Raw genomic sequence first — 23,906 nt, forward strand, 5'->3', positions numbered from 1 at the left:
ACAGTTTTGTTTGTCATTTATATGCTAAACAAGACCTTGATCAAGTTTTTGTCGACAGCTGTACTTTCTGTCCTTGATCACCTTGTCATGTCCAACAGTCAATCATCCAAAGCTCTTTCATTCATTTCTGTTTCACATTTGTAATTTTCCACAGAGTTCCATGACATTTTTGTTGCATTATTTATAGCCTGCCAATATGTCTGCCAGCAAGCAGCAGAGCCATCCATTCATACCTTCAAATATAGAAAAAGCTACCTGAGGGCACCTGACTGAAAAAGGACAGAGTGCTTCTGCCTTTTCAGCTCTGGCACTGTTTCTGACAAACACTGGCCTGGCTTGCATCCACACAGATGCACATGTACAAACACACACACACACACACACACACACACACACACACACACACACACACACACACACACACACACACACACACACACACACACACACACACACACACACACACAAACAGAGTAATATCTGAATAGAGCTCAGTAAACAGTGTGCAGCTCACCTACAGAAAGGCCTGCAAGGTGAAAACTAGGTTCTGATGTCTGGAAAAGACCTCAGTTGTCTCTGCTATGTGCTGCCAGTGGCTGAGAGTTGGGCGAGGGGTTCTCAGGTTCACTTTTCCCCATGCTGTTTTTCAGGTCAGACAGACCTTATACACAATCTACTAAATCCATGTGCATTGAGGCAGAGCTCAAAGTACCACATCTATTTTAGCTAACATCACTTAGCATTCTGAGGCCAAAATGAAGCAACAAAAGTAGAGAGGTAGCTTTCACTTTAGCTGCTGCAACTTTAAACTTGCAAGCTCAACTTAATAGCAACACCAAGGCATAACAACAAGGGCACATTGCTTGGTATTTGTTTTGTCCTTCTCACTCTGACATTTTGTGCACAAGTGATAAGAGAGTAGCAGTCAACAAAGAGGGAAGGACTGACCTTCTTGAACAGGCGGATGATGTCTTCGCTGATCTGGGCCAAGCGAACAATGACATTGTTGGTGTAGATGTCGCTGAGGGTGGCATGGTCCCGGCTCTCTCTCCTCGTCTGGTTCAGCACCAGGTACCAGCAGTTTACTGAGGACAGCAGGTGCTGGTCTTTCCTGAAAAAACAAGAAAATAATATAGTTCTGTTAGAATGTTATTTTATGAACATGTGGTGATGTATTTTAATGGTCATTTGCTTTACTTGTTCAGTTTTATGAAGCATAACAGCAAAAAAGCTAATTTAAACAGGACTAAGAGTCAAAAGCCACTCTAACAACTGTGTGAGGCTATACTTAAGCACAGCAGTGCTTTGAGCTCATTGCTAACATCAGTGTGCTAACATTCTCACATTGACAATGCTTGGATGCTGATGTGTAGCAAGTGTAATGTTAACGATGTTCACCATCTAAGTACAGTGTGTTGGCATGCATACAGCTAAGGCTGATGGGCAATCATAAATTTTGAAGGCATTAAGTTTAACCAAAGTCAAGTTTTATGATGATGCTAGATTAAACATTTGGGGATCAACAACGTTCATGACAATCAATCCAATAGGTGTTGAGAAATTCACTAAAAACCACAATGACAACCTCATGGTGGTGCTCAAGAAAAACTCAGGGGATCACCAAAGTGAGAGGGATTGATCCTTTGGGGACCATGAATGTCTGCAAAATGTTGTGGGATATTGAGATATTTCAGTATCTACCAAAGTGGTGCCAACTGTCTGACCAACAGATATTGACTAAGGCTACTAAAAAAATTACGGAATTATTTATTTTCCAATTATTAATTGATTGTTGGAAGAATAGCAACAATAAGGGAACAAGCCCAAATCAACACTTAAGACTGCACTATGGTGTTTAACATAATATTTTTTGGCTAAAGACAAAAGCTTTTGAATTTTTAGTAAATAGTATAGCTACAAATATTATCTGCTGAAACAAGACAACCTCTTGTGGCATAAATACCACAATTTTTCCCTCTTTCTCGGTGAATGTCTTCATCCCTAACTCCATAATTTCCTATCTGTCTTCCAACACACTCAAAACAATGCTATGGTCTAGTAAGGCATCAACTGTTGTCAATGTATAATGTTGGTGACCATAATTATGCAGAGTCAAGGGCCCTGATTGCAGCATCAGTTTAAACTGTCTCCGCCTCGGGTGATCTAAAATAGAAAGACCAAAGCCGAAGAACCACACACACACACAATCCCTTCAAACCCATACCCTTGTCTGGATCCTATCTGAGTATTAATCAATCAACCAACCCTGAGGAGGAGGAGGAGGAGGAGGAGGAGGAGGAGGAGGAGGAGGAGGAGGAGGAGACAAAGAGAGAGAGGGGGAAATGAGAGCAAAGGAGGGAGAGAGGAGAGCCAGAGCAGGGTGGGGGATAGGGTTTCACTAGTAGAGAAAAAGAGATGAGCAGCACCAACATCAAAGAGCCCTCCTTCAGAGAGCTTCCATAACGCTAATCACATCTAATGAAGTTGATATCTAGCTACTCCAGAGTACTTTCAACATTATTTCTTTACTTAACTCTGCCCCTAAACGCACTAACATCAGGCTGACAGGGCACAAACACCAGCACATTGTTCTCATGACATCAGAAAACCAGAATGGCATGTGTAGAAAACTTAATCCATCCGTTTATTACAGGGCCCACTTCTTCAACGTTACATTGAGAATGTGGTCCTGAGATGCACTTTGTCATAAAGCGAGTCAATTAATTTGCTTTTACAAAAACGTAATGGTAATTTGAAAGAGCCGAGATAAATCCAGCCATAAATTCATGCCACATTTCAGTCTTGCAATCAAGAGGTAATAATAAAATGATAAAGTTAAACATTACTTTGCTGTATAAAAGCGATGACAGACAAAAAATGGTTAGGATTTAGGTTTTACTAACAACACTGATTTAGAACATATTCTCCTTGCTCCTCTGGTATGGCCTATTTCTACTGTCTCAGTCACCATCCCTTATTTTGTACCAGTTCTGCTTGACTAACCTATCTGCCTGTAAGGGATGCAGCTCTCTCAGTGTATAATTGTGGTTTGTGGTTGAGAGGTTTACGGATAAGCACCTCGACTCTCTGCTAATCCCTAAAAGTGGTCAGAGATGCTTCATCACATCCCTAAGCACAACCAGGCCCATCAGAGCCCCTTTTTTATCCTTCTTAGCTTTCCACCCAAACACTGTTCAGGTAAATCCTTGGCCCTCCTCTGATGGTTAAAAGTGCTTGTAGTCCCCAATGTAATACTGGTGCTAAATCTGCTGCTTTAAAGCTACTACCAAAAACTTCACTCTGTGTTGATGTTGCAATTAAAGCAGTAGTGTTTCTGAGCATCAGAAGCCCAATAGAAAACCTCTCGTTGTACTGCAGCGAGGTCTGACGGTCTACCCTGCGCAGTCTTGGTTATGGTTCAAAGCTCAGCTCCAGGCCGGAAGAAGAGCCGCTCTCAACCTCCCATTCAGACTGCAGATCGGAGGCAGCAAGAAGCCAGATCTGGGTCTGTCCGGAGTGGGCTGGTCGATGCCGGAGGCCACGCTGGAGTCTGAGCTGAAGGAGCTCAAGAGATCCTGCATGATTTCATCTGATTTTGCACGAAATCCGACCCAACAGCTATATGGAAATAGCCAATCTTCTTGCTGATGTTTACTAAAGTAGGTCATATCATCAGTATTAATTTGAGACAGTTTCATAACCAGTTAAAGGTCCATCCTAGTAACTTTAAGTCACTCTTTCCTTTTGAATATGATATGCCTCTGGAGAGATGCTAGGACTTCAGTTAAGCATAGCCATGCCATGAGCTAAATAATTCATGATAACAATGCTAACATGCTGAAGTTTTTTCCCCGTTTTAGTTTAACGTGTTAGCATGCTAAAATTTCATGATTAGCAGTAAACACAAAGTCCAGCCTAGAATGATGGGAATATTATAAGTTTTATAAATTTCAAATTATTAATTAAGTCTAAGGTCTAAAAGTGGTATATATTCTTAATGCTTAAGATTACAGCCTTGAAAAGAGAAACAAAGGAAACAAGATCTATTTTCCCAGTTGCTGTCCTCATTTCACAGGAATTAGGAGCAGAAGGTTGGTAATTAGGCCTGTGTACCAGCAGCATCTCTGGAAGTATTCTAACACAGTAATAAATGTAGCTCTTTGGCCTGTTTTATGGGAAAGAGACACTATCTTTTCTATACCCACTCTGAGACAGAGGCTTATCCATCACAAAGGATCGACTTCAGCATGCAGTAAAACTCATTCATGTCTACTCTGTACCTGCTTCTCCTGGCTGATTTCCCCTAAAAGGCTGAGTATCGGTTAAGAGCCTGCAGGTCAATTAATCTAGAAGCCTTCAAAAGGGTTGCTTTTGGATGGCTCCATGCCCTCGGTATTTATACACAGGATATCATTAACATGCAGAAGGCAAACAATGAGCTATGAGAGTCTCTTGAGAAGTGAGAAGGAAGAGGAGGAGAGACGAGTGGAGCTTTCTGGCATCCTATTACATCTGTCTCATCCTGCAAAGCACTGCCTGGCTGTCTCAATGGTTTTTACAAGCTTGGCACTGCTTCGCTGCCTCTGTGAGGCAGACACATACATTCAAAGTAATCTGTGAATGCATGGAGGAGCGTGAAGCAGATCAGACGCAGAAGTAGTGGAAGTGAATTTAGAAACAAAGAAAGAGTGCATGCTTGGAGAATATTGTAATAATCCTTGGTTCAATGATAAACTGATTGCAAGCCTCCCCATAATGTGCATACCTTGAACAAGTATGCATTATATAGAACAGTGCATATGCTTTAGTGATGGCCGACTGAATGCCACCATCTAATCACCCAGGGCCAATGATGTGTCTGAGCCAGGATTTCCAGAAGGAAGTGTGTATTTATCAAACCAGGACTCGGCTCTGTGAAGGCCTTTAATCCCCTCCACACTGCCTGCCTGCTGCTTATCAATGAAACAGCCAAGAAAAGGAGAAGGAGCCAAACACAGTTTCAAAAGACAAGGGGAACGTGGGCACATGCAGCCAGCTTTGCCATTCACATTCGTTTTGCCCCCGTTTTCAAGTAGGGCTTCAATATGCTACAGTGGTGATGCACATAATTTAGTAATTTTTTTTCTTCTTTTTTTGTGAGCAGACACACTGCCAACATTTGATAATGCACAGCTGCACAGACACGGGGGCCAGAGCAGAGCACAGTGAATCATCAATGAAGGGATTGACAAGATCTGAAAAACAAACTGCAAACCAGCTAATCTATTGATGTCGCACATGCTGTCTTCCACCAGCTGGACCAACCTGACACAATCAGGGAATGAACTAATGTGTTCAAACTAATCCAGCCTAAAGAGAAATAGTTTAACCTTTTACCCTCAAAGCTCCTGAGAGCAGCCATGGTTATGGGACTAAATTTACAGTTGTAGTTTAGTGCCAGTGCACCATTAAAGCACCTGATACTATGCAGCAGACATCATTCGTCATAATTATATCATAACTAAAGCATTGCATCACATTTGTTTTTTTTCTTTAAAGACAAACGTATTGTTGCTACAGGCAGCATCACACTGCTCCTAAAAGAAACACGTTGGAAAATCCATTGATACATTTTCAAAGCTGTGTCATGCTGACCATGAAATTAACCAAGCCAACCCTTGGAAATGAGCAAAAGCAGCTTCAAAACTAAAATAACTCACATATACTGTACGCAGATCTGGGGCTATAAAGATACCAAACAATTTTCTCCCCCAGTTCATCCCAAACCAATCGCTCGGACACACACACAAAGCGATGAACGAACACACACACGCACACACACACGCACACACACACACACACACACACACACACACACACACACACACACACACACACACACACACACACACACACAGACCAATTTGGACATCAGCACAAGCCCTGTCTTATCTCTCCCAGACAGGTTATTCTCCATATCAATATTGCATGAGTTGCCTTTTTAATGGTGCTATGTTACATCTGAATATGTCTGTATGACAGACAGATGATACCAATCCACTCTAATTTGATGCGGTACATTATAAATCCCATCCATGATATACCTTGAAATGTCTGCTCCATAATTATAATCCAGTTAGCTGTTGTCTCTCAGGAGACTGTGAACCAGTAAGAGAAAGGAAGTGTGCACTATCTGGCATGGTAACTGCAGTATGGAGCATCTCAGTAACCCTTCAGTGTGTCTTTTCACTGAGGCAAATGAGTTAAAGTGGAAAAGCTAAATTATCCTTGGTCGGGTTGCTGCGGTGCAGCTGTAGCTGCAGTAGCTGTAAATCACTGTGGCATTCAGCTTGCTAATGAATCTGCACTGGGAGGGTTCAGCCAGCAGACTGTAGGCTGAGATCCAGCACATATGGAAGTCTGTCCTGGTCAAGATGACTCTATCGTATTGCTCTGTTTTGGATGTCTCTTAAAAACATTAAGGTATTACGAGGCACATGATAATAGGCTGCTCCTGAAGTGCTCCTCTGCAGTGCAGCACAGAGTTTACAGAACACAACCTTTATTGCAATTAATGACAGTCACAAGAAAAGGATGGTTCAGATTTGCTACGTTGGGATGAAATACAGAGTCAGAGATAACTCAGATAAAGTCAAAAGAAACTATCTAAAATGTGTTTTGTTGTTTTTAATGGTGCGTACTGCATTGTTGGGCTTTATGCCAACAAAGTGTTTTATTAGACATACAAGTGTGCTTCTTTCTTAAGCTCATTGGGTGTTTTGGTGGCTCACCATGAACTAAACTACACTAAAGTGAGATGTTTGGCACAGTACAGGGTGTGTCACAGCTGATTACCAGGATTTGCGGCCGCCCGCCTGCTCAGACCTGATTTAACAGCACACGGTGCAGTCATGTTTATGATTAAAAAACTCACTTTGGATGAAGTAGTGGTCAGTTTGAATTGAATGTAGCCTGTATACGCTTTCAGCAAGAAAAAGTACTAATGTTTTCAATCTAATACATAAGAGAGTGTGTGTGTGGTTTGAATGACATGTAACACAGACTTTCAGTGACTGATTATTACATCCCTATAAATATAAATGTCAAGCAAGTGTTGTAACCGCCTGTCCACACTTCCTCTGTTCTATCCCTGCTTCAGTTTGGATCTTTAGCTCATATTGTTGAGTTGAACTGTTTCATTCTTTTAAACATTATGTGGATTAATTATTCACATAATTTAATCAGCTGAATTAAGGTCAATATACAGGGGTTCGCATAAAAAGATAATAGTTAAAAGTGTTATACATTGTTGTCCATTTAGCTATCACTATACTGTGGGTGTGTGTGAACTTTGTCAAGTCACTACACTGCTGTCTGCAGTCTGCTATCATCTCTGCAGTGTAAAGTGTAATATTATTAGAACATGTGTCTGAGGATTAGCTCTTTTCTAACACTTGTTCCTCGCTGTGTGGATAAGATCAACAGTACAGTCCAAAGGTTAAGCCACTATGTCGCACAGCAGCACAGTTCTGTCTACTACCATCCAAGTCTGCGACACCACAGTGAGGCACACCTCCTCTAACACATCTGGACTCAATTAGGCAGCCAAATCCTCATCCACTTCACTCATCCACACACACACACACACACACACACACACACACACACACACACACACACACACACACACACACACACACACACACACACACACACACACACACACACACACACACACATTGCTCTCCTACATACAGTTAGTGTACATCCTATCAAACCACTTCTTCATGATCGTATTCTGTGTCTACAGTCAAGAAGTCCAAAACGTGTCAAGTAAAAGTACTTTGATTAGCTGACAGTGATAATTTATAAACTATATAAAAAAACTAACAGTGAAATGTGAGGCACATCTTCAGAACAGATTTGTAAAAAGAAGTGTAACCCACTTAGCTGGCATTTATAAATGGCACTTAACAATCTTCATAACTAAACTCACTTCTCTTCAAATGGAGATCATTCAATATGCTGATTTGGCTTCTCCTGGATGGATTCCAACATTTCAGAAAGGGAGGAAGCGCAAGTATATCTGTTTTTATTGATCACATGATTGATAACCAATTCTTGCATGTACATGCGGTAGCTTGAATTAAAGCCCAATTCAAGGTATTAATTGTGTATTATGTGTGTGTTTGTTGTTGTTGAGCAAGCTAATAACTACATTGTCATGCAGCAGGTTTTTGGGCATTTGAGAGTCTTACAGACCTCTTCATATTACACATTTCAAACTTAAAAATAAGAAAATGTTTTTAAGGATATTATAAGGAATGCAGTCTTGCTGTTTCCATTTGCAAGAATCAGATCTGGAGTTAGACTACATATATGTTGGTGTAGATTCATGTCGGAGCTCTGGTGCCAGATCACAGCTGGGTATGTTTCCAGACTGAATCAAACTCGCCTGATCGCCCGAGGTGCTTGATTTTAGGAGCGGCAGAGCTTAATTTCATGCCCTGCGTGAGTCATGTACCAATGTGTTAGTGGTAGTTTGGACGATCCCTCTTTTTTTTCAGCGTTTCCAGAGCTGCAAATCTAAATGGGTCAAGGCTACGAGTGAGCTGATTTTCATTTTGACATTCAATGGCCTCATTATTGTTACCTTCACTCCTAAAATCCGTTTATGCTTTTGCCTTTGTACTTCACCATTGGATTTACATTTCTCTCAACAGACTCAGACTTACTTTCATTAAAATAGTACAAGTTAAATAATCCAATTCAGTGAAAGTAATAGGAAAATATTTACTATATACTAATTTTGCAAAATTTAGTTCAATAAACTGCTGATACTAATTCATCTTTGTTAGTCCTTTACATTACAGTAATACAGTGATACCTACAAGTACAATGATCTATTTAGCCAACAGTCAAGCAAACACACACAGCATAAAACACTTATTGTTTTCACTGATAAGTTCCTCTCTTGGATAAATTACATGGTTTTTAATTTAATAACCACCTCCACAGGTTTCCGTCTGATGCCGAGTCTGAGAGTCTGCTATATTTGTACTTAATGGATGCAATTCAAAACATAATGAAGCACAAAGCTTCACTCAAAGCTCTCTTCAGTAAGGTTTAGTAAGATTACAACACTGAGTGCATTGAATTTGTTATGTGCAGCCCTCAACAGTCTTTAACTTCTTCAATGAACTACATCCTCATCAGCGTTGCAGAACCAACTGACCTTTGAAGACGTCATAGAGACCTTGACTGTAATAATAGATTTTCTTTTACAGTACATAACCATATTGGAGAGTTTTGTTGTGTAGTTCTGCACTGTAATCAAACACGGCACTGTGATTAGCAGCAGGGCTGGGTCCTACAGGTTATAAATAGTGAGTGTTTAGAGGAGGATAAAGTCCCTTGGCATACACATCCCTGTGGTCTGGTACACGTTGAAAGGAAAAGGGGACAGTAGGTTTACATAAATACATTTAAGCCATACAAAAAAACAGTGAGTTAAAAGTAAACAACATTAAGGAAAATGAATATGAAATGCTGCATCACACACACAAGAGGGTCTAGTTTCCACAGAGGATGAGGTACACATGACCCCCTAATTTTCCCCAAATCCAGTTTTTTTTGTCCCCATAACTTGTATTGTTCCCAGTTAGATTTATTTACTTAAATATCTCCAAAAAATGCCTTATACTGTCTGGTAGTTGAAATAAAGTTGAAAAAATGTTGATATGCGGCTGAGTCACCTTCAATTATTAATGTGCGAATGGCAACAAGCTTAACGAGCAGTGGTGAGTCATTTGTGGGCTTTATTTTGCGTGGGTTCTGAGAGAAAGCATGCAGGTCATTACTCAGGGCTGATAAAATAGAGCAAACTTCTCTTCACTTTTTTTTCCGGTAACAAACCTACTTGATCTTTATTTTCACACTCTGTTTTTTCCTAAAAATGTGCTATAATTGAACAATCAAATCGCAATACGGCAGTAAAGGACAGAAATCTGTTAGTGAAGGTGCACATAAGAGAAGATGCAAATGAGGTCAACATTTACATTTTTCAAGCATTCATTTGGAAAGCATAAATAAAAGATATGTAACCACACCAATGGCCTTTCACACAACCTCTCAGATTCACAGATACATTCAGTTTTATCAGCAAATGGATGAGGGCAGCGAGGGAAACTCACTTGAACTGTTGGTGTTCCCTGGAGCTTCGGATCTTGGAGGAGAACCTCTCGGCCAATTTCTCTAAGCTGCGGGAATATTCCAGTTCAATCTCCGCTTTTCGGCGGAAGAAGTCCTGCAGGTCCTGCAGCAGCTGGATACGAGATTCAGACTGTTGCTCCAAGCATTTGAACTGCTCCACCAGCTGGTTGCGGATCTCTGTCCATCAAAACAGAAAACAAAAATGATGTAAGTCAACTGTTTATGCTGCTGTTACAACATGCTTTGGTCAAAAACAACCTTTCAAGCATATTATGAAGTGTGCAGGTGTATGATGTTGATGGAAAAATATGACAAATAATAAAGACAAATATCTTTAGATTGATCAAGCAGCCACTAACAGAACCACTTGTGTAATGACTTCTGTAGCCAATGCTAATCTTGAGAAAAATGCCGCCTAAAGATTGACTGACACAGTAATAATCCATTGAAATAAAATAATATTTTTCAGCACCTTTAAAATATTTAACGAAAAGGTTTTGATCAACCCTTTAATATGGGACCGATGCAGTGAGCACTAATAATGTCCTATGAGAAATGAAGAGCTTGACCTTGTCTAACATTATCTGAGAGGCATCATAGCACACACCACTTATTGCAGTCACATAGAGAAAAAAACCTTAACACAAGTCGAGCAGGGCTGTTAAATCAATCACCAATAATCTTATAGTATATCACAATGTGGGTGTACGCAATTACTAATCATCAAATGCTGTTATTCTAAGCTATTTCATTGCCGTCTGTCAGCCCAGCAGCAACATCAAGTGTATATAACTGAGAGTGGGAATGACCAGTGAGGCTCCATGCCAAGCTGTAAGATGACCCATGTTGTATGAAAGGCGTCTACACTGTGGACCTACTGTGAGATAAAACTGATTTAATGAGAAGCTAATGCACTCTCCCACTTGGAGCGAGTACAGGAGTAACATTTCTCCTTGAGAAGAACCTGATGCTGCCAGGCAGACTACAGATCCTTCATGCCAGTGGGAACCCATGAGAGAAACCTGATTCCTCTTTGTAGTGCTGTCATCAGCAGCAAAAATGCCTCCACTCAGGAACAGAGAAAAGGCCTATTTAGCAGAACAGAATCACAACCTGATAGAAGAAGCTACTGCAAACAGGATGAGTGGTGTCACTTCTCAAGGGGAAGGAAAGCTCTTGAACTAATGAGCATGTCTTATTAGAAAAAACAAAATGTGGTTTGATCATCTCATATTAAAGACGTTTTATTGTCACATACAAACACCATTTGCCTCAGTGCAGTTCCTGAGTCAAGTCTAGCAGTAGAATTAAATTACAATAATTCAAGATTATGGCATATCAAGCAGTGGTTTCATCATGGGTCTTGTATGCTTTCAGTGTTTTCTTATCTTTAGCAATTCATCCAACAAACAGTGTGAATTTAAAAAAAAGTGTGTTTATGTTAGGTTTCTTTAGAAAATTTGGAATTTCTTCATTTAAAGCTAAAATTCCAACAGGAATACACAATGATGCTTTGCACAGTAGTTATCGGACCATCTTATCAAGCTTTTCTCCACTCAAAATTACTTCTGGTATTTATGTGTTGAATTCTGTCTTCAAAAATGTCTGCACCGTAAATGTAAGTCACTACATGTTGTAACAAAAAGATGGTACAACATGAGTCATTGAAAGTCATAACCCTAAAAAAATATTTTATACATATCTGAGCCATGGCAGATGAAGTGCTGACTGAATGGTGAAACCACTGCAGTGACACAGACTGTGTTTCCATGCTGTTGAGGGAGTCATTTGGTCAGCCAAGCCCTCCTTGTGGATCAGTGCAGGCTCTCACTGCAGGGGGAAGCTTGCCATTTGAACTGAAACAGTGATGTTGTGGGGGCGAGCCTTTTCTCTCCCTGTGATGTCGTGCCGCCTGGCCTCAGCCTCAAGCGGCATGCTTCACTCTGTGGTTAACCATTGTCCCAGCCCTCCTCCTTCATCCAGGGGCCTCCCTCTCCCTCCCAGCACCGACGGCTTAGAACTCAGTTTTTAGTGGGAGCCCTGAACCAGAGCTCAGGGAGAGATCCCACTTAACTGCTTCAGCCCTGACAGGAATGACAGGCTGTCCCAAACATGCAGTTATGTTCCCTTTATGCAATGTTTTTTTGTATTTATTTTTATTTAAACAGAAAAAACAGTGCCAAAGCAGGCGAGCCGAGAGAAATGCCCCAGGAAAATATGGCACCGATGTGCTTGAGTGACAGGGAGGACTTTTGAAAACAGTCTTTCACAAAAAGGGAACTCTCAACCAGCAGCTGCAGCTCTACATTTGACAGATGAGTTTGGAAAAATAGGTCACGCACACCAGTAGTGTGCCCTTCCCTCTCAGAAACCATGAGCAATTGGAGAATTATTCCCTAAGTATTCCCAGCTCTTTGAAAGGCTTCACTGGCTGAGGTTTATACAAAGTGAGGGACCCCTCTGTGGTTCTTTTCCGTCTGTTTTCAGTCATTAGTGCACAAGTCCTGTGCACTATTACTACACTCCTTGAAAAAATAAATCCTTCTGATGTTCATAATTGTCTTTCCTCTGATTTGCTACTATGAAGTAAAAAAATATTTACAGCGTAGATAAAACACACAGTGAGTAATCTGAAACACAACATGCCGTCATTGCTTTCAAGAATTATAACTGGTTCAAACCAGTGCTATTAAGGCTGTTAAAAAGATTTTGTGTGATACTAGAGTACACTCATTTTCTACATCATCTATGTAATACATAGTCTCAGTGTACATGTCTCTTGAACTACATCCACCACCTCATACCTCCCTTCCTCTCTGACATGAACATAGCAAGGCTTTAAACCCACACATTTCTGTGTAAAGATGCTAAACATGGATGCCCCACTTTCAGCTTGATTTATACTCCTGCGGCTGTGCGTCTCTGCCTTATGTGCGGGCTCCTCTCGCACACACCAAGCATGCATAGTAATGCAGTGGATTGTGCTTAGCATGTTATTTCTTTTTGGTTTAGACCTGCGGTTTACAAATTATTTGTCAGATAAACGTGATTCAATAGTTACAAAAAAATATGGAATAGTTGGATGATGAAGAGGAGCTCATGTGCTTAGAATTAATAAAAGTGTTGTTGTTGTAACAGGATGTGATGGTACCGGTCCAGAAAATCCATTTCCCAGCTTTGATGTCCAATCAAACGTCTGCAGTGTCTGCGATGATGTTGCATAACCACATTATATCATTATAAAATTATAAATTAAGCATAAGCTTCCCTGGTTTTCTTGGTTTAAAAACAAACAAATAAATGATTTCAGATATTCAGATATGTCTCTAAATAAAAATAAATATGCTAACATTAATGAGTTTATGGATTAAAATAGGGACTTTTAGCAAATAGTTTTCCAATTTAACTATTAGCATGCTCATTTCTCAGAAGCAAAATAGTCATGTATTAAAACATGGACTCATTTCAAGTTACTCACCATTTATTCCAATTACACTGTTACTGGATTTAGGGATGGGCAAGCAGGTGGGATTTTTTGGGCAACCTACAGAAAACACAATTCCTCTAATTTAAAGTGAGAAAGTCAAACCTTTAATGTTGTTGCTTGATTAAACATGCAGCTATAATCAGTGGCAGACAATGTGTTGCCTCTATGTCTTTCTATTAAGAAATGTAGATATCTGCTTATTTTCATTTTTCTCTTCTTTTTGGAGAAGGGAAATGGGGTTATCTTCAGACAATACTGGAATATGGTCAAACTCTTTTTGGCTCATATTTAGGCCAAAATGATTTTGCTTGAATGATAATATTATTCTTTAAAGCTTTACCAGCCTTTAATCAGAGGACCTTGTGACAGAACGATAAAGTTAGATTCCTGCTCTGCCTTTTTTGCCCTTTTTGTTACCAGGTCAATTATATGGAATGTAAAATTGCCTTTTATAATAGGTATTCTTATATCTGCAAAAATCCATTGGTGCAACAGAACATATAATATCTGTAACATTTTAAATTTTTGTGTCCCTCAGGCAAAATGCAGCTCAGTGCAAAGACTTACCCCTACTCATGTTCAACTGGTCAACACTAAAAAAAACTCCTGACATTTCCTCAGCACTTCCTCAGAGGATATCATTCGTTCTGATGTATTATGGACACATTTATGGGCTGAGAACAAGACATTACTTATTGTCTCATAAATGTTAACCTGCACCTCCTCCTGAACTCATTTCAGGACACCAGTGGTGATGCACTGGTGCAGCGTTTTAATGCAAGTCTGCTGTTTAAGAGGGCCACGTGACGTTTTGGCACAATGAAGTCACGATAAAATTGGAGCGAATGAGAGGGATTTTCTGCAGAGGGCAGCAGGGGAAGCCAGGCGGAGGAAGAGGAGGGGTGAATGATTTCACTGCGGGGCAATAAGGCTAAAATATTATATTACATATCGATGGGTTTGACGGTATGTGTGTCATCTCTACAGATAATTACAGGCACATTTAGCATGCATGTACGTACGTGTTTCACTGAATCTATGAGAATTACAGATTCCACTTCATGTTTTTGGATACTGATGAAGTGACTGTGGAGGAAATAACTACATGTCTCTGTGTAATGGGGATACATTATAAATCATAACCAGCCTCAGAAGGTATTAAACACTTTGAAAATAACATCCTTAGGCTTTCACATCACCATGCAGTAAGACACACATACTGTGTGTCGACACACACACACCAGACAAAAGCCACTCTGAGCCAAATTTCACTAACCTAATCCCCAACTCAGCTCTGCAGTATCTGGGCTCTACACTGCAGAGCCAAATTCACATGAAAAGCAGACACACAGACAAACGCAACCCTTATCCAGACCCTAATTCACTCTCTCTCTGTCCCTCTCTCTGAGTCTTATAATACAAGTTCCAGTCGCTGAACTAATCCCCCACTTCTCTGTTCTTTTTAAAAATCCCCTAATGATTATGCAATTTTGGATTCATGAGGGCATGCTCCTGATGTCAGTGCAGGTTCTTCTCTGTCTGCGTTTCGTCTGTTCCCTCATTAGTCCAGGCTGCTGCAGCACATGTATTTAAAGATAAGGAGCTAAGATAACAGGAGCTGAGACCAATCAATGGCTGAGCAGAGGTGAACCGATGGAGCGCCCTACAGCAAGATGTCAGCTGTCAGTCTCTGGGTCGTCCCTCACTCCTAATCCTCACTCCTAATTATCTGCTAGTTTATCGGCTTTTCCATTGGATGTTCTGTCAAACTAAGAATCAATCCAATTAGCTAGTCTCATGCAATATTTCCACTAACTTGTAGGCTCTTATTTAAAATGAAAATTTAGGCAACTGCTTTCTGTCATCTAAAAACAACCGGTTATAATAAGGTAGATGATAAACAGCTCATTGAAGTCTCCCAAATTGTAATAAACCTTTAACCGCACTGCTTTGAAGGAAAAAACACTCAACTCCTGATGAAAATAAAAGAAAGATTAACAATCAATTTTTGCTTTGCCTCACAATGCAAGGACAGGAAAATCCTCCCAGACTTCCTCAGTATCGGCTGTATAGTCATCACGTTATATGAGTCTGACGCTTCAGAGAAGCCCGAGCATATAAACTCCAAGAGGAAACACGCCCTTCAGAGTCTAGCTGCCCATCACTGCTGTATCCAGGATCCAGGACAGCAGGACCAGGCTGAGAGGTGTCTCCATGGCAACACAGGCGTGCACCAGTCCCCGGGGAGCAGCTTATTGGAGGAGAGGTGGAGTCTGATGATTGTGGACGGGTGGTAGCATTAAGTGAGGATGCACATAAGGTTGTATGCAATGAGACGTGGTATGTATTTGTAAAGCTGACAAGGTATACACTGATTAAAGCACTCCAACTAATTTCCTTCTGATTGCCTCAAATTAAAAGAAAATACTCCCACAACATATAGTATTTAGAAATGCACTGGAAGTTTTAAAGGCCTTTATAAAAAAATGAGTGTGTGGGACACAACTTTAGGCTTTGATGAAAATTGTGGTTTTTCACTATTTTCTGACATTTTACAGACCAAACAAACTATCATTAATTGCAGCCTTACGGTAAATAAATACTTAAAGCATAAAAAAGAATAATCCTAATAATAATAAACCTGTTCCCCATTTGCTTCTATCTCTACCAACAGTGGTGGGTGACAGGGATTTGTGAGCTGCAAATAGGTACACTCTTTAATTATCTAAAGTCTAAAGTGGGACCTGCACGTCAGCGTTACCTAATAAAGTTAATTTAGCAGGTCCCAAGCCTGCACTAGAAGAACTTAACTAATTACTTCATCAAATAGTCACTTTTTCAAACTCTCATTGGGGAGTTATTTTTACACATCTGCCCTGTTTCCTCTGTTTCTAGGGTAACAGTCTCTCAGCAGAAAGTTTGCTTATTATTAATAACAAAATTGTATCAACTGTTGCTTCATCTCACCATGGTTACTTGTTGGGTAATAAAGCAAAAAAGATTTCATAATTTCCTGTTATTTTCTATTTGTTAAGCCATAAAGGGAGCAACTGAACGGCCAGTCACTGACCTCAATCACATTGTGAGGTATGAGATACAAAACATTCAATAAAACTTTTGTTTAATGATAAAATAATAGCAGTTTTAAATTGTGACATAAAAACTATAAACTTTTTGAATGTATAGAGAGCATGCTGACTCCATTTACTATTTTACTACTTTATGTCACATGATAAAGTTACTGAGGACTGAACTGAAACACTGTTATCACTTTGACCTGAGTTTTTCCTGCTTTTAGTGTCAATCTCCAATGGCAAAGTCTATGTGTATCTTCATAGCTCAAGTGAAAATTCATCTTAAATAGAATATTTCCCTTACTTCCCATTTTTGCTATTTTGGTTCAGAAAATATGGTTTGTATATTTAAAAACATTATCAATTCATTCAATAACTGTTGATTTTGAAAGCTTACACATTCAATGCACGCTTGGTGTGTTAATAAAATTTAAGTGTAATGGCCCCGTAACTAGGTTTCAGTCCTTCAGCAAACAGCAGTGAATTACTGGACTTCTAATACAAGCATGGTGTTGACAGCTACACTTCTCCAGACAGTGTTGATCAAGATTCATCCAGCATACACAACCGGATAAAACGAGATGTGAAATCATGCACTGACTGGCACCAAATAACCGAGAAAATGAATGTCTTTTTCTGTTTAAATGACCCTTTGTCTACTTCATCAATGCCAGCACACAAACCAGACAAACTTAAATGATAATCAACGCTTGGCAGATCACCCGTTTTTATGAAAAGCTGATTATCTCTTTAATCCTTCCGAAACAGAAAGAACAAACTATCAATTTATCAAGTGGCAGCTGCATCATGAGTTCATGAGTTTGCAGAGACCAGAGCAGATCACCGAAGTTGAGAGAACTCTGATGTAAAACTCTGATAGAAGACTGACTGATGATAGCTCAGTATGAAATTAATATATATATTTTTTAAAGCTAACAGCCACAGGTGACCTCTTGTCATCTTTGTCACGCTTAGTCTGAGTGAACATATTGTATGTGGTAGACATGTTGCCTCTTATTTCACCATGACAAAAAAACATTTTGTCAAACTTCTGCTTTTTTCTGAAGTTTTGTTAATGAAATGCTTGAAATTAAATTATTTACTTTCTTGCATTAGATAGGAGGATTGATACCACTCTTATGTCTGTGCATTAAGTATGAAGCTTTGGCAAGCTAACCGAGCTTAGCATAAATATTGCAAGAGGGAAACAGCTAGCAAGAAATGGTCTGGCACCTTTTTTTTGTGGTGATTAAATCAAGCCGCAACCTCCGCTGCTGAGAATTGAAGCAAACAGGGAGGTGCCAAAAACTGCTTTCCTCAAATGGCCACTCGAGGCTGACTCCAAAAGCGATTCAATCCTCATAGGCCCCCATGTATAAATTCTCAACTTTACAGCATGTTTACAGCCTGGTACAAAAAACTGTTTTGGTCTCTAAAGCTTATATTCCCATTTATGACAAGGGTGAATTTTTCTATAACTCACCCGTTTTGATTACGTTAACGCTTAAATGTACACATAAATGGGGGCGGGGCTGCTTTGAGAGACACGTTGTGCAGTCTCGAGTCGTGGGCCACTATATGTTTCCTCTGCTGCGTCATCCACATAGACCCACATAGTTTGTATAGGTCACCAATCCACCTCTTTGCCCAGTTTTGGCAGGGAGATGGCCATCGTCATCGCTGCCATGGTGATGGCTGGAGCCACGAGCTTCACAACCACTCTTCAGAAACCTTTTGGATGACGTCAGGATGACCATGTTCATATTTAATACAGTCTATGGATTAAACGAGATGTGTTAATTAGTGACCTTTAGAGCTGCTTGTAGGCCTGAGACAGGCTACTTGTTTCCTAATGTATTCAGTCTTTATGCTAAGCTAAGCTAACTGGCTGCTGGAAGTAGCTTCCTAGTTAGCTTACACACACAAGAGCAGTATCAATCTACTACTTTTTTTTATTAACTTCACTTCACTGTATATTAATAGAATGAAATCACACGATCTTGACAGCAACAGAGCAATTTGAGCTGCCCGTTTGTTTTACAAGTCACTTCCACAGCACACAAACAGACCAACCCTTAATGAAACCCAAAATGTATTGGACCACAGAATAAACAAGCTGTCCCACTAAAGATTATTCTCTCTAAATAGCTAGTAAATGTTTTTTCCTCTTTGCAAATGTTCTCTCAGTCAGCAGCAGGTTTGCCAAACAAGCTGCCGGTGAGTCAATGCGACCATTTCTCTCCCAACATGTCAGTTTCCACACAGCCAGATTCATGTTTCCCAGCAGGTTGATGTTGATAGCCATCTGACCAAACCCCACCATGATGGTAACAAGCTCTGATCTTGACAAATATTACCAGCATCAATCTGACCATCAGATTGTTACTTTGCTAAAAAAAAAACATTTATCTCCCTTAGCAGAGCGGTCTGTAGCCTGGAGCGACAGCAAACACGCAGACACACCTAGTGTCTTACACAGTTCTCATCAGAATTTCACCAAACTGACTCTTTCGGATTATTATTAGAATCATTATATCACACAAGACATACTCTAGTTTTATTTTCATATAAGTGGTAAGAAGTGTGGTTTCTGACCACACTAGGTACCATACATACTGCAAGCTAACGATTGATCATGAATTAATGGTCATGTACAGCTGTGAAGAACATACATTTATATCATTAATCATTTTAATTAAAAAGATGTGTGTGATCAGGGTTTCTACAAATTGTAATATCACAAAAGACACTTTGGTTTGCAATCTGCAGAAATTAGGAAAAAGACATGCAGAGCCTGTGATATACAGTCCTGTTAAAAATGTGTGTTGATAAAATTACTTTCAGAGTTTTATTTGGTCCGCTAGGGAGGTTAAACTTGTTTGTATTTATTCTGGCAGAAAGGAACCAGCAGAGATTAGCAACAAAAAGAAACCTGAACCCAGAGGTGAAAAAACCCTGCTTCCTTTTCAGTATCATCTCATGTGTGTTTCTGTATGTGTGTGGTTGGCAGGGCTGGACATTAATGTGTACATCTGCAGGACACTGAACATTTCCAATTGCAGTTGCCTGCATTAATAACCCTGATCAGAGCAGTTGTTTGTTGCCTAGAGGAAAAATCTGTGAAAGCTGAAGTCTTGTGCCTTCTCTAGAACACAATGTGCCTGTCTTTCTGTATGCCTGTCTTTGTGCGTGGGTGTATTGGTGTCAGTGCGGGTAATGACTGTCGTGGTCGTGTCTGAGTAAGACAATGGTTACATCTGGGAAAAGAATACCATTTAACTAAGCCAACTAGTTAAAACCCTGTTTGCACTGACTTTTATCTCCTAAATACTGAGGGAAAAATATGGACACTAAGGTTCCAGTATGTAAGAAAGGTGGAGTAAAACTGTGCTGCACTCCAAGTTCAATGAATCAAAAATTCAAGGCAGAGAACACAGCCAGCTGAACAGGCAACTTGCTGTCTCTCGAGTCAAAGTACAGTACAGCAAAAATATGTAAACACAAGACCAGTTTAATAAAACTGAACTGTGCAGAAGACAATGGATGTCTTGGCTTTTACTTGTGTCATTTAAGTGTTTAGGTTTGGTTTTAAAGCTTCTTCCTGTGTTCATATATTATTACTGCCTCTCTCATCCTCTAGCCGCCAACATCCTCTCTTTTAATGTTAAGCCAGCTAGTTAACCTATGATCACTGGACATTTAAAGCATCCAGTTTTATATAATAAAGACTGATGGTTCAGTTCATCCTCCTCCTACTGATGTGGAAGTTTATACTGCAGCCATATTTCAGTCTCAGAACCTGCAGCGTAAATGTCAAACAGCTGCTGATAGCCCAGCCCCGAGAGCAACACTTCACAAGCTGCCTATTAAACTGGCAAACAGGAGGAGGGAGAGCTGCTGTCCAGCAACCTCACGGTGGTAAGCTTCAAAACAGAGTTCAAGCTCCTCAGTCAGCCTCTCTCTGTTCAGCATATGAACTCTCTCCATTGACATGCTAATGCAGGATCTGGCAGCTGAACAGCTTGAATAAAGTGAACACCATCTCCCAAGGTTCTTCAGAGACCCCGGCTTTGGGAGCCAGCCTCGAGGGTTGTCAAGAATGCATTGATGGCAGTGGGTTAAGATTTAAGCAGAGTGGTTTGTAACACTGCAACAGAGGAATTAAATTCTATTATTATGACACTTGCAGCCAGTGTACTTAAGGAAACAATATTTCCCCAAAGCCAATGTACTGTCTTCTTTGTTGTTGAACTGCTGCTGAAACAAAAGGATTTTAATTTTTTTATAAGACCTCATACCTCATACATAATAAAGAAACCCTGCGATCTTGTTATGATCCAATCAATGACACAGTGATGATTTGGCCCCTTCTGCCATGTACACATTAACCATAAAGCAATAAGTCAGAGTAGGACAGGCGCAATTTCCAATCTGAATTTCATTACGCTTCGCTCACTGCCTACTTCGATTCATAACATTGCCATTGTTGTGAGGTTGTGGATGTCGGGAGCAGAGCCCTCTGTGTCTGTAGGCAATGCAACACACCAGCTGTGAATGAGAAACTAGCAGCATTCTCCATAAATTAACATTAACTTCTTTCCGCCGCAGTTCAAGGGCCCCGTCTAATGCAAAGAGGCAGCACACAGGGCCTGGCTCTATACAACAAGAGTAACTCTCCCATGGCTCAGTGAGATTCTAGATGAATAATTGATGTCTGAATTACCAAAAAAATGGCCTGGAGTAAAACGAGAGCAGCAGAGTAAGATATTGGTAGGAACAAGACATGGAAATCTCTGAATGACCAGCACATGCCACAAGACAAAACTAAGTTTTTAGAAGCGCAGAAAGAGGTAAAAAAACAGGTAAGACTAGCAGCTGACACACAACAATCAACACAAAAAAAAATACTGAATCCTACAAAATCAACCGCTCACACTTTGAACATCCAAAGGTCTGGACTTGTACAATACTCGGGGGATGATCTTCTGAAGCCCCTGAGGCGTAACATTAGTGAAACCACTGAGAGGGAGAGTGCTAGTAATGGGTCCGGGGCCTTGAAACTGAACCCCAGCTCCACTTAGGGAACTGTCTGCTCATAACCAGTCTACTCTGCTTGTATGTACAGTATGCCTCTGTCATTTTTACACCACACGGCAGAATAAACTGTCACTTTATGTATCTTGTGATTGTTTATTTGGCTGGCCTGTATTTCATAGGTCACTGCCTACAAATATTTAGAATATGTTATTAATCATCTTGTTTCTTCACAAAGCTTAAATATTTTTTAAGTAATCACACAGTTCATCATAGACTGGCTCTGTAACCAATACACAAGTTGACGGCATGTTTAACACAATGCTCTACAGCGAGCACTGTATCCACAGTTTCATCATTCACTAGTAATAAGGCACTTTCAGACCCAAATCATGTTGCTATTCACCAGTTCTACCCTCCGATTTGAGATGATTGGGATTCTGAAATAGTAAGTCAAATCATGTTACAGGAAAGGTTACTGTGAAGTGTGGAAAATGTACTTTCTTTAAAGATGACATAGCCACAGTGTTTGATCCATGATGCAAGGCGAGAACCAGTCAAACTGACGCTGAATCAAAGGCATAACGTGAGCATAGAGTGATCAGCTATGTGGATTAAAGCTGAAGCCCCCTTGACATCATAAAACACTGAATATGTCAAATGAATATGTATTAAATGCATTAAACATTTGATCAACATCTCTCACCCCACCAGTCACAGTAAACCAAACACAGGGCCCTTAATGTGAATGAATGAGGAGCAATAACACAGCCAGCCTTCCACCCTGCACTGATTTCGACACAGGGATCGTTTTACCCGGCAATGAAGCTGCACAACCGCGATCCTAACCACATTATGACAAATCATAATTCAGCACACAGACATCCCTCTAGCTGTTGATGAATTAATCTAAGAAACCTTTGCACGCGAGAGAGAGAGAGAGAGAGAGAGAGAGAGAGAGAGAGAGAGAGAGAGAGAGAGAGAGAGAGAGAGAGATAAAACTGGGGTTCGCTCCTCTGATGCTCTGTCATTGGATTGACTGTCACGGTTTGCCTGCCATCAGGGGGGGGCTGTCAATGCTCTCTGTTTGAACACCATATGCAGTAATATCTATAAAAATGAATTGCACGGACCTATGTTACACGAATAAATAGAAAAGCACAAACATGGAGGAGGATAAACAGGCTCTAGATCAGCGGACAACGCACACAGAGCGGACACAGACATCAGATCCAAACCGCACCTTTCACTTGGGTCTCATAGTCCGCTATGATCTCCTTATCCTTCTTGAATTTCGTGGATGACATCGCTCCTCGGGCTTTTAGGGCTATCTACCCTGCAGGTCGAGCACCGTCTTGGGGTCTTTAAAAGGTGATGATCCCGGACTTGCAGCGTAGCAGCGCTTTCCTCTGTTCCTCTTCTAGTGGCCGAGCATTGGAGAGAACAAAAGCTTTAAACGTGTTGTATTCGCGCAGTCCGCGCAGTTTGAGTCGCCTTATCGGTGCAGAAATAACACACGAGCAGCAGTCCAATGTTGCATTTTTCTCTTTTTTTTCTCCTGCTGGGGTTTTTCTCTCCTCTTCCCTCCTCCTCCTCCTCCTGCTCCTGCTGGTACCACTCAACTCAGACAAACAAAACACACAAGCGAGCTCAAAACTGTAATAACAACATGATGGAGAGAGCGGAGGGTCGCATGAAGGTTTTCAAGCAGTCAAGTCCTTGTTGTAGCTTCTGTGGCCAAAAAAATGAATAGACATGCGTAAGAGCAGCGAGGCAGCCAGACAGCATTCAGACTCTGACAAATTGCATTGCAGGGGAACAGGAATTTAAAAGACCGTCACGTGAGCCTCCTCATATTGTCAGCCACACGTCCTTCCCCCGCCCTCTCTCTCTCTCTCTCTCTCTCTCTCTCTCTCTCTCTCTCTCTCTCACACACACACTCTCTCACACACACACACACACACACACACACACACACACACACGCACACAGATCAGAGACTTTGTGAAGTGAGAGGCCCGCTGGTGAATTGTGTAATCATGATTCACTGCTGCTGTGGTAACCACAAATGTAGACAAACCATCATCATATAAAACGGATGGTGTCCTTTACACCACCCT

At 40.6% G+C, this 23,906-nt stretch overlaps 1 protein-coding gene across 1 annotated transcript in view; it reads right to left on the reverse strand.

Moving 5' to 3' along the window:
- The window catches only part of srgap3 (SLIT-ROBO Rho GTPase activating protein 3), a 55,660-nt gene extending 32,110 nt beyond the window's left edge, over nt 1-23,550 (reverse strand). The window contains 3 exon segments of the mRNA XM_054616108.1: nt 949-1,111; nt 10,173-10,368; nt 23,030-23,550. Coding sequence (XP_054472083.1) covers nt 949-1,111; nt 10,173-10,368; nt 23,030-23,093 — 423 coding nt within the window. The 5' untranslated portion in view covers nt 23,094-23,550.
- Between the last annotated feature and the right edge of the window lie 356 nt (nt 23,551-23,906).

Source organism: Anoplopoma fimbria, chromosome 17, assembly GCF_027596085.1.
Source record: "Anoplopoma fimbria isolate UVic2021 breed Golden Eagle Sablefish chromosome 17, Afim_UVic_2022, whole genome shotgun sequence".
NCBI lineage: Eukaryota > Metazoa > Chordata > Actinopteri > Perciformes > Anoplopomatidae > Anoplopoma > Anoplopoma fimbria.